General features: G+C 37.9%; 1 protein-coding gene across 6 annotated transcripts in view; it reads right to left on the reverse strand.

Moving 5' to 3' along the window:
- NFIB (nuclear factor I B) overlaps positions 1-12,079 on the reverse strand; it is a 182,480-nt gene that overhangs the window by 43,496 nt on the left and 126,905 nt on the right. For all 6 annotated transcript variants that reach the window (XM_072859930.1, XM_072859933.1, XM_072859929.1 and 3 more), the window contains exon 7: positions 1,524-1,655. In XM_072859930.1, coding sequence (XP_072716031.1) covers positions 1,524-1,655 — 132 coding nt within the window. The remainder of the gene's footprint in view (positions 1-1,523; positions 1,656-12,079) is intronic.

Genomic DNA, 12,079 nt, shown 5'->3' on the forward strand with positions numbered 1-12,079 from the left:
TAAACTGCTCACAGTTCTATACTGTAACAGCACAAGACCACCAACACTGCTCTTCTGGACCACCTCTCATATCTTTGGGTTTTTTCAGCTTAGTTTTTAAGTGACTTGCTATTTTTGAGCTGGCACCAAGTCATAGTTTGCCCAAGAAAAAACAACAGTAGGAATGTTCGAAAATTACTGTACTTGGTAATCAAAACCTTGCAAATCTCAAAACCATTGCTCACTGACATAATAGAACAGGCTATACAGATAAAAATCAGGTTTCCTAGCAAGTAAATAGCTCATCTACAAATTAGTTTATGACTGTCACTCAAATACATATATCTAAAAATTACACATTAAAGCAAATATGAAGTTCTACACATAAGTATAGGGCCAAAAATAATTATGGAAGTTTCTTTTGTGACAGGCTCATTTTAATCAACAGCTCCACCAGTTCAGTTTAATCATAAAACATTAGTTACTGCTTCGACATGTGGGAACTGTGCAAAACAAACACAAGCAGGCAGAAATTTATCCCTTCCATTTCACGCATCACCTCTGATGTGCTTGAGTATTTGTCGATAGTGGAAATCTTACAGAGACCAGAATGAGCCCAGGCTCACTTTCATAATACAAAATAAGTGGTTGTTAAGGGAAAAATAGTCCTTATACATTAACTGAAAGGGAGGAACTTAAAATCACGGAGAAATCACAAAACAGAATCTTTGCAAAGCAGAGCTGCATGTTGAAGAAAAGAAGAGAGTCCTCAAATATGTTTTACTCTTCTAGTCACTCAGCTCTGCTCAAGAAATTAATCCCTTTATATGCAGTTTATAAGGAGACATGATGAGCTGCTGAGGGGAGACTTTCGAGGGCCGTGTTCTCATCTGAAGAATTAGGGTCACTCTCACCTCTAAAATTAAACAGACTGTAATGCTGGAATTACCCTGTCATTCCTGATAAACCCTCAAGGCAACATGCATTCCATCACATTTCAAGTGCCTCCTTCACACTTTAAGTGAAGTTTTACTATGGATTTACTATGGATTTCAGAAAACAGATGCTGAAAACTATTTATCAGGACTCTTTAGACAGAGCATTCAAAAGAAGCACAGGTACTTATTTCATTGTGTCATATAGTGAACATGTTATGACTTCTCTTGTGTATTAAATCCTACCTAATCTGGTATTTAAATACAACATAGTCATAGCAACAGTAATAAAAAAGGATGTAGGTGGAAGGAGGAAAGATGGGGAGGATTTTTCCTCTGTCAGTTTCTTCATGCAGTTTACAGCTTATTTTATTCACTGGTTAATCCTAAATCCTCTCCAGTGACTTGCAGCAGTCAGACTACCTGAACTGAGTTTAATGAGCATTCCTGCAAGGATACCCCAACCTCTTCCATTTCTACTCTCATCAGTATTGTAAATGGGATTAGGTCTCTAAGAAAGTGTGCAAAAATGCACCACAATCTGATTGTAGGAAAGGAGAACAGACCAAATGAATAGGGAGGTATTTCTTCCTCCTCCATAACCCTCACCACTATGTGCAACTCCTGGGATTCCTGGGTGGTGATGCTGGGGAAAAGTGCTCAGTCTTGGTGAAGAATCCTGGGGAGAAGTAGGACTAAACAAAGGCTTTTCAGGTTTCTTCATTGTAGGAGAAGACATATCTGCAACAGAAAAACAATGGAACAGTAACATTAGCTTAGAAGCTAGCTCTCAGGACACATCATTTTGTAGACTGAAGGTATTTATTTTTACTGTTCTTGCATAAATATTGTTTGGTGACCCAATTCCCCTATGACCAATAAACTAATTTTAAACTATTGCTTTCAAACTTGAGAATGAATAATAATCCCCTAACTGGTCTTTGTCCTGCAAAACAGAAACTACATTCCTTTCATACCAGACAAGCCAAACAGTGAAAAAATGCATGTCTTCAGAACCTCCCTAGACACTTCTCAGCTCCCCAGAACATCACCAAACAATCTGCTCCTTCAACAGCCACATAATCTTTATTGCATTTTTTAACAGAACACCTACACTCAGGTGTGTAGGGTAACTGCCATACACATGCCAGTTTATGGTATTTATTATTTTGTTATTTCAAAACCCATCCCTTACCCTTCCCAAAACCATACTGAAACAATGTAACCTCCCTAAAAATAAAGGATACTTTAACTTCTCTATCTCCTGTTTTCCATGTCTCAAGTAGGGCCTTCCCACCTCTTCCTCCCAGTTTCCCTGTCAACAAAAACATCTCTTTAGAGCTCACTGTGTGAAGATAACACACTAGTAGGGGCAAATGTATGATTTCTACCATGCAGGGTTACTGATATTGCATATAGCAAAAATACTGGGTTCTTTCTGAAAGTTTAAATTAATTCAACAACATTTGTTGGACTTTGCACCAAATTATTTCAAAGTTAATTATAGTATTTTTATAGGACACACATCAATATCATAAGTGGGTTCCATTTCAAATCAATGGGACTAACTTATGCTTAAAGCAAAGGTCATTTCTTAAGTACTTTACTGGACTGCAGCCACGCTGCAGCTGACTTTCCTACATGGACCACGTTAGCCCTTAAAGTGATTTTGGCACTTTTAATATTGGCACACTGTATTGTGCTATTCTGGGGGACATACAATGATCTTGGAAGTCAAAGACAGGCCTGCAAAATGTGAGCACCTTACTGAGACCAAATTGGACCAGTGCTTTCTGAACTGGCTGGAGTTTAAGAGTAGAGGTTTTCACCCTGAAAGCCATACTTAGAGTAGGACCCATCAAACTGAGAGACCGCTTGTCTGCTCTGCCCCATCCCGCCGTCAAGCCCTGCACAGGCACTGGCACCAGACCCCACAGCAGACTCTGCCGGTGCCCCTCCACCATCCTCCTCAATTCCCCTGCTCCCCTTCGGTCCTGACTACTAAGTCTGCTGATTTCCCAGATACCCTGCAAGGTTCATCTCTTCAAGAAGGCTGCTGAGAAAGGATTTTATTCAGAGAAACATTCAGCAAGAGCAAGGAATTACTTTACAACAGAGCAATGCAGAACTCATTCAGTTTTAACAGATATGACAAAGGTTACTGTATGCTTTTTATTATACTGATCTGTTGCAATTTTATGTTGTTATCAAAAACCCTGAGTGCTGACAGAGGCACCTCTAGCTGTCTTATAAAAATTTGGTAAATAAATTGTTGATGAGGAAGAAAACAGAGGAATACTTTGTTTCTTTGAATCTATCAGCAGGTAGCAAAGACAAAGTTGCCAAATGGTTACAGTTTTGTTGAATACATTCTGCTAAGCTAAGAAATAATTTTTAAAATTGCAAGACTGAATTTATTTAAAATGAGTTTTGCATAGGCTAACCATGATAAGAAGGCACATTAATTCTGGAATGATTTTCAAATATTTCATTGTTTTATTTTCTGCTCAAATTACATCCCTAGCTTCTTCATATAAGGCCCTAGTTCCATCAGAGCAAGAAAATTCTCACACCTCCACAACAGATGCAGGGTTTTATAAAAACCCAGGACAAAATTAACCAGCTACTGTCTTTGTACTGTGGTTCTGTGCATGCACAATCTCTGTCTCTGCAGAAACGCGGCAATGTTACAGTCTGAGAAAAAAGATAAGCGTGCCTAATACCTTGTAGACACAGCTTCCCACTACAACGCTGTGGTCATCAGTAGTTTTCACAGAACTTATCAGTGACCAAATATCTTGTTGACTCTACCACATATAGGCTATCACAAAAGCAAGAATGTACAAACAGTTTAATTTTATTTCAGATTAAAAGTACTGCACTTAAGTCGCCCTAACAAAAAAACAAACCATGGGCTGGAAATGGAAAATCTTTTCCTTATGTAAAGCTCATATTCAACAAAAGAACTCATGAAAGAAAGAGCTGCCTAGCTCCTGAAGGTCTGCATGCGTCAGCAGCTCTGATTTCTGGAATGCAACAGAGATTTAATTCGGTTGGTGACTGTTACTTCATTAAACAAGCAAAAGTTGTTGTGTTTTTCAAAACCAAAATATTTTAGTTGCTCAAAAGAAATATGCTATATGAAGTGCAATGTAATTAGAGTATCCATTAACCCCCCAGTGGCATCACTAATTTGAAAAGAGTCTACTGAAAAGGAGATTGGTGGCTATGATAACCCTAGTATTTGCTTTAGAAATGTGTAATTTACTCCTGCTCCTACTTGACGGAAGTAAGAATTGTAGTTAGTACATAGAAAACAGACAGCATAAATTACAAAGCAAACGCAATGAACTTCTCATACAGAAGACTGTTTCCTCATCAAGGTGAACGTGACTGGTAGTCAGGAATAGAACATTCAGCACTGCCATAAAAATACGCATTACCCAACAAAACAACAACTTTAACGTACACTGCACAGCACATCACCATGAAGTACTTTCAGAAGAAGTCTCATTATATATAGCATAGGCGACTGCGAAGAATAACGGCCGAAGCACAGGCAGCAGCTTCTTTGTTAAAACAATGCACTTCGCATTGAGAAGTAATTCAGATAGCCCCTTCCCCCCTGCAGCCCCTGCGGCTCTCCCCGTGTGTGCCTGGCCATCATAACGGAGCATTCATGCTCCTGCCTCTGCTGAATAACAGATGCAGCCGACAGGGGAGACAGAACAATAACTGTTTGTATAGGTTAGGAAGAAAGGCTGCAGCCGTCTCCTCCTTGACCAAGAGAGGAGGCTAAGAGCTTTAATAGGGAAACACACAAGTTACATTTCTTTGGAGAGTTACCAGTTACAAAAACAAAAAGTGGAAAAAACAATAAAAACGCAAACAGTTTTTCACTGTCTTTAGTTTTGCTTGTAAGAAACAGTGCCTTTAAATAAAGAATGAGTTAAAGTGACAGTGAGACTTCATATGATTTTACTAGTAGCTTCTACATAATAGAAAACACACATTTTTCTCATTTTAAAACATGCCTTATTTTTTCCACATCATGAGATATAGTCTAGTAGCTACATAGAGCTTAGTTACATACTGATAATTACATAATGAATGACAAACAGGTCACAAAAACAGGCCACTTGCTCTTACGTCTGTGTCAAAGTTTCAGGAATGAGATTCCAATGCTTATTACTTTGATAATGGAAATAAAACAGTTTCAAGTGTGATATATTTTTAGACTTTTGGAAAAAATGCTAAGTACAGATGAAAAGCAGAAAGATGCCAAAAGCACTTGGACAAAGTTATCAGAAGGTCAACATTAATCAGACACTGTGTCCTGTCCTGCCGAGAATTTTCTTCAAATGTGAAAAATGGGCTTTTTGTTTTGTTTTTTTTTAATTCTCACTGCTGTTCCAAATCATTCTTGCCTGTAGTCTCATATTACTGTGGAGATACAGTATGTATGCACCCAAATGGGTGGCATGTTATACATTTTAAAGCATCACATCAAAGAAAAAAGGGCTTATGCAAATAAAAGTTGGATCATCTCATCTCCCAACAAGGTAAGTCTGTCTACATAGGAAGGCAGAAGAGCTGCTGTGAAGCATAGTGTATGTAGCCTGTTCATCAGCAGCTTGCACAAATGGTGCTCCAGATGTATAGCTGCTCAAGACAGCCCAAGGCAACAATTTTGATTCATTCTAATGTGATAAAATGCTGCAGGGAAAGTGTGCAGAAACGTGTTTACGTCAGCCTTTAATTAAACTGTTGTTCACTTCCAAGGAACCTTAGGAAACGCTAATGAGACATGAGTTTTGGCAATTTCCTCATCAAAGCAAAGACCCTCTTCCTCAGTCTGAAGCAGCTTGTCATCCAGGCAGTTCCCTGGACAAATGTCACCTTCGCACACCACTCAGCAAGCCACCTGTTAGGAGAACTCAGCTGGAATCGAGCAGTGATCCAGGGCAAGTTCAAACATCTACCTCCCTGTTTCTGGACACCTGATCTGCTTTCTTGCTCACCACCACAACACGGCAGCTTCTCCTTCTTGCTCATGAGACATGCTCATGAGCAGAGTAAGAAGAAATCATAAACAAATATTAAATGTCTTTTAATCCAGTTTATTCTTTAACTCTTCATATTAATATATTTTCTACTGCTTAGTTTCACAAGTCTTTCTTTACAAGGTACACTCCTGCAGACAACAATCTGTAAAGATTCATTTACAACTCATTAGTGTAGCATCACCTCCAGAGAAAGCAAGATAACACAACATTCAACTTGCTGTATATATAACTATAGTGAAAGCAGGAAAGCTATGGAGTCCATAGCACCACTGGCAAGCTAGAAGAGGCATCATTTCATGCTACAGTTTTAAATGAACTGCTCTTTTTCCCAGAGGCAGCACCTGGGATAATTTCTGGTGGCAGGATACACTACATACATCACATCCAGCTGGGCCTCACTCCCCACTGCCACCAGCACACCTGGTAGGTACGCTTGTGTAAAAAATTAAGTAAAATTTTAAATTCACATCGGAATAGCCGTATGATGATGATGAATCATGACAAATCCCACTGCGCTCACTAGAATCAGTTTTGGTTTACACCTGTGCATGTGAAGAACGAGCAGAGCCACTCTGCACAGGCAGAGCCAGCATCACAAATTTTCAGATGTGCTCAGTCTGATTTCCTTTAATGCTGTACGCATTCTGTATTTCTCAACTGTAGGTCTTAATAAGGTACTTAACACTGACTACTGACAACTGAGTGACTCTAAAGCGCAACCACCTCTCATTTGTAAGAAAAAGGCTTTTTTTATCTGTTCTAAAGACTTGGCACTGGGGCTGGATGGAAACCAAGAATGCTGAAAATCAAAACGTTTTAATTCATTAATCTTCTTCACAAAAAAGGAATGGTGACATATTTTTGTGAATAAATAGGAGAGAAAGACAGATGTGCTTGAACAGCTTGGTGTCTCAGATAGATACTTGATGCCTAGAACAGAGAAAGACTTGCTAGAATTCCTGTTCAGTATCAGGCAGAGATCAGGCTTTGCATCTAGCTTTCCCGTTATCCAAATCTGTGCCCTAATCATTGGCTTGTTGGTGTTTCATTCCCCCTCACTGTAAGTTTTATCTTGGACGAGAGAGAAGCCCTCCTAAAAATTTATTTATTTCCATTAAAAATTCAGTTCTGATAATCAATGTTTTCCTGAGTGGAAAACCAACAAAACAAACCAAACAAACAAACAAACAAATCATGATCAGTTCTGTTCCGTGACTTTCTGAGACACGTATAGCAATTCTCAGTGTGAAGGCCTTTGTACTTGCTTTTGAGAGAAACAGTGAGGTCTTACATGAAGATATATATGCACGTTGCTTAGCAGCTGCGAGTGTTCTGAACTTGAGGATCAGCCAGTGTTAAGGTTTGAAGAGACCTGCTCTCTTCATGTTTAAAACCTGATCTCAGTTTTATTTTTGCTTCTACACCAAGTGTAGAAAAGCATTTTACATACGAAAATTTTATACCAGAGTAGAATATTTCAGTGTACAAAGATTCAGTAACCCCCCTTCTTCAAATCAGCCTACTTAGCGCCAATGTTATTTTCACAGGCACACCTCCGATATTGCACAATCCAGTCTATCAGACTGTGACACTGGTTTTCCTATCAGAAACCATGCCCAAGGCTAACCAAACACTCTGTTGTGCTGTTTTGCCATTTCACAACAGAGAAACCCTTTCAATGTATTATCTTTTGTGACTTGTAGTGCAAAAACAAAGAAGAGGAACTAGACTAGAATTTCTTCCAATGCCATTTTCAGTACTGCAAGCTGGCAAGCAAAACACTACAACAATATTGCAATTCAGAAAACCTACAGCAAAATAAGAGTAAATTTCTTACAATAGTAACTGAATTATTTCCTTGTTCATTTCTATTAATATTTTCTAATAAATTACACTATTTTATTTTGCATTGTTCAGTAAGTATTAATATACATAAGAGAAGAAAGTGATGCAAGAACTTTCAGATAACTGAAACATGAGAGTCAGAAACCCTTTAGATGGAGTAAACATGTCATTCTTCTCATCCTTACCCACATGCAAACTTGCAGAATAATGTACTCTATTGCCAACAGTTACATTCTGTGGGATGTGTTAACGCTGATGGTTTTCTTTTCCTCAACAGAAAGGGGTTTGGACAAAAGATATAAGGGTTGTATCTTCCTGTCCTTATATCTCCCAGCATGGGGGGTACGGAAAACCCAGACAAGTATACAAACAAGTTGTAGGACGGTTTTTGTTGGTGTGTGTGACTAACTGTATAAAGTTGGACAACCGAATTTCTTCATTGCATTACTGATTATCCTACTTTTTATGGACAGAAAGCAAAACAACTCAGTACAGTTCCTGTTAAAATTATATACATTAGCTTTTGAAAAGTGTAATTCTAGTGCATGGTTATTTCAGTTAGGGTAATTGAGAAAGCTGCATACACATTTACTAAAACTAACTTTTTGGTTTTAATTTTTCAGTTTTAACAAAAGGCAGTTTATAAAAAAGGAGAAGAAGAGAAAAGATATGATGGTCAGATTAGAGCATTAATATTGAATATGTACACATCAAAAACATCCACATCCCAAAATAATTTCAAAAAATGTTTAACAGTAGGACAGGACATACAGACCTAATTCCATAACAGTTGTTTGACAGTGTCATATGACATGTAAGTAATTAACTGCCATACTGAAGAGATTATTCTTATTTAAATTTACATCTATTCCCACTAAGATTAGGCTGAAACTATGGCACACTATCCTGCAAGTTCAGTGGGCAGCAATTCTTCATTCTCATCCTTCAAACCCACCTTGCCACTCCTCATCAGAAAGTAACAGTAAACCTCCCAGGAAAGGTTCATAATCAGCATGACTATGTTATCATACCTGCACTGTTTCCTGTGAGGAAAACAATACCTTTTTTTTCCATGCATTGATCTGCTGGCATAAAGCTGACCAACCTTCCTCACCCCACATGCCTCATACCAGAAGCATTGTCCAGCTGTGAGACCCCCAGGACACAGGTGCCACCACGGAGATCATGGAGAGCTGGAGTGTTGCTGTTGGAGGGAGGTGAGGATGTCTCCACCAGCTCCGCAGTGACCCACGGGGGCCGGCAGCAGAGTGCCAGACTTCACCTCTGCAGCCTCTCCTGCCTCACTTCTTCCCGCAACTTCAGACTCAGTTTATCCAACCACCTCTGTACCAGCACAGCCCATCAGATGTTGTATGGGAAGTACTTAGGAGTAACTCAGAGCTCACTGGGGTGGCTACCTGTTAAACATGGAGCAGGCACTGCAAGCAATGAGGTTGACTTTGGAAATAGAGATAAAAAGCATGAGACCAAAAATACAGTGTTGCTGCCACAAAGAGTGCACCGTAACAAATATATGTACTGTCACTAACAAACCCACATGAGGCTCCAAGTACTCTGGACTGACACAAATAACCCTTAAGCAGTTACAGTGTATTTTAGGTACTCAACTACTTCGTATTTAACTTGACACTTCAGAAACGGACTGGACCATTTCATCATCTATGAATCATTGTTAAGAGATGTGATTCCAGTAGATAGCTGTGATAGAAGAGCATTATGGGAGACTGTGAGAAAATCTAATTAAAAAGCCAAACAAATTATAAAGACTTTAGAGTACATTTTAGTCATTTATTAAATTATCCTACAGAAAGTCATCCAAACTCCAAGGAAAAATGCACAGCTATAACATCTCATTAATGCTGAGAATCCAAGGAACTTGGCTAGAAAATGAAATCAATATTGTAACCTTAACTGCAAAAGTCAGAAAAGTATTCCCAATTTCTAATGTAATAATATTAAAGAGGCATTTGAGATAAAACAATGTAAGGGAAGTTGCTGATTTAGAAGCATTTAGGTTATGGCATCTCCTTTTTGTTACTATTATAGTCTATACTGGTAACAGTTTAGAATGGTTTAATAGGTGTGCTATATTAATTTAATTGTAGATCCACCTGGGGAATGGTTTTGAATTGAGATAAAATCATTAACTCACACTGAAATATACTGCTTTGTTCAAGTTTCATACAGTTTGCATGAAAGCAGTAAAAAAGAGATATTAAGAACATTTTCAAATGTATCTATGTATACAGCACAGAAACAAAGAATCTATCAATGAAGACAAAAAGGAGAGGTGCCTAAAAGAAGTTACAATATGAGGGCCAAATTAATTTCTTCCATCTCATGGATGTACCATAACTAGAAAAAAAATGTCAGTGCAGACCTGTGATTCATGAGGTACTAAATACCTTTTATTTTGGTAACTGAAGATATTCTGCACCACATAGGTTAGATCATACAAAATAATACTTAACCTACAGTTTCTAATAGGAGCCAATCAGTTTCAAAAATACTAATGAAATCTTTTATTCAGCAACATTGGGATAGGACAACTACACTTAATAGCTCCTGGGCAAAATCTTGCATTAAGACATGCATTTTTTCACTAATTTCAATCAAAGGACATCTAGAGTCACCATCAAGGTAACAGGATGGTGCCATAATATAACGTTCATCACAGAATAAGTGCTATGCGTACGAGAAAAATATCCTTTTGCACTTACATCTTCCACTGATGTATATGGGGGAGATTCATAGGCTAGCCCTGAGTGTATTCAACTCACTAATCACACATGGAAAACATTAAGTAATAGGCCTTGCCACAATATATTAGTCAAAATAAAAGACAAAGAACCTATAATGAGATTTTTTACAGTGACTTTATTGAGTAAATAACAGCCATTTCCAGGAACGCAAAAAAGCAAACCTTTTTGTATGCTTCCTATTGCATCTCCTACTGTATTTGTCTTTCTGTCTGTATTTCTAAACATTTTATTACTCTTCATTCATTCAGAAACTGAAGTGTACATGGGCCGAAGGAAAAGTCAGGTCCTTCCTCGGCCCGGAGTAGTAACTTCCTCTTCTGCTACTCTGAATATTTGAAGATACTTATGAACAAGTTGTAAATTGATCTAAGGCTATTCTAAACACAGAAAAACAGATATAATATCTGTTGCTTTATTTTTTGAGAGAGTGTAAACTTAGCATAATTCTCACCCAATAATGAAGGATGTAAATCTTCTTGATGTACAAACTTCACTCATTTTAAGATAACATTTTTGCTGTCCTGTTCATGGTTTTTTTTCTTTCTCTGCCTTTTTAATTAAATAAGCACCTGAAAGCTCCTTCACCTGTTTTTCTATACCTAGTGCCTTTCAAGCTCTAAGGATAAGAAAGCACGTTTCATCTTTCTGAAAGTAATGTTTAACTTATTTTACATAACAACCGTTTCTCTTGTAAAATTGACACTATGGAAACCAAAAGTAAACCAATTCCCTATTGATTTTAAATTTGTTTTAACGATCATGGCAGAACTACTGATTTTTAACAAGTAGACATAATGCCCGTTCATTGAACACTACCAACGTCTTGTTCTGCAACCAGGAAGGAGGATAATCCAACTTGCAGCCTCCCAGGTGAGCTAATGCTATTGTTTGTTACCACGATGCCACTTCCAGCATCATAGCAGCCAACAGGCTAAGAGAAGCCATGGCTAAGAATCTTCTCTGGAAATATGCTTTGAAAAGTTACTCTTGGTGAAAAGTACCTCTCACTTTACGAATGTGAAGTTATGAAAACTTACCAAGTGGCAGCATTTGACTACTGTGCACACATTATACTAGTTAAAAACACAGAAAATTCAGATAGAACCATAAGGTGTGCATGGGTATATATATATATGAAAGGTATGTGTATGTGTATGTATACATTGATTAAAGAGTATTTTGAAATATTAAAAAATACAAAGGCAGATGTAACAGAAGTTACTAACAAGACATAAATTGCTTTAAAACATGCTTTGACATACAAGGATTTTGAGAACTCAGACTGAGTCAAAAACACAGAAATGCATTTAACAGATATTCATCAAGGTAAACCTTTGCAAGATGAATTCATCTGTTAGATGGAGACTATGAGTTTCTAAAGCATTAACCTTCAGAAGGAGGACCAGGAGCTGGAAAAAATCCTGAACTCTGTCCAAGACAGGCCACCAAAAAGCCAAGGTGATCTGTTACT

Source organism: Ciconia boyciana, chromosome 4 (assembly GCF_034638445.1).
Source record: "Ciconia boyciana chromosome 4, ASM3463844v1, whole genome shotgun sequence".
In the NCBI taxonomy this organism is placed as follows: Eukaryota; Metazoa; Chordata; class Aves; order Ciconiiformes; family Ciconiidae; genus Ciconia; species Ciconia boyciana.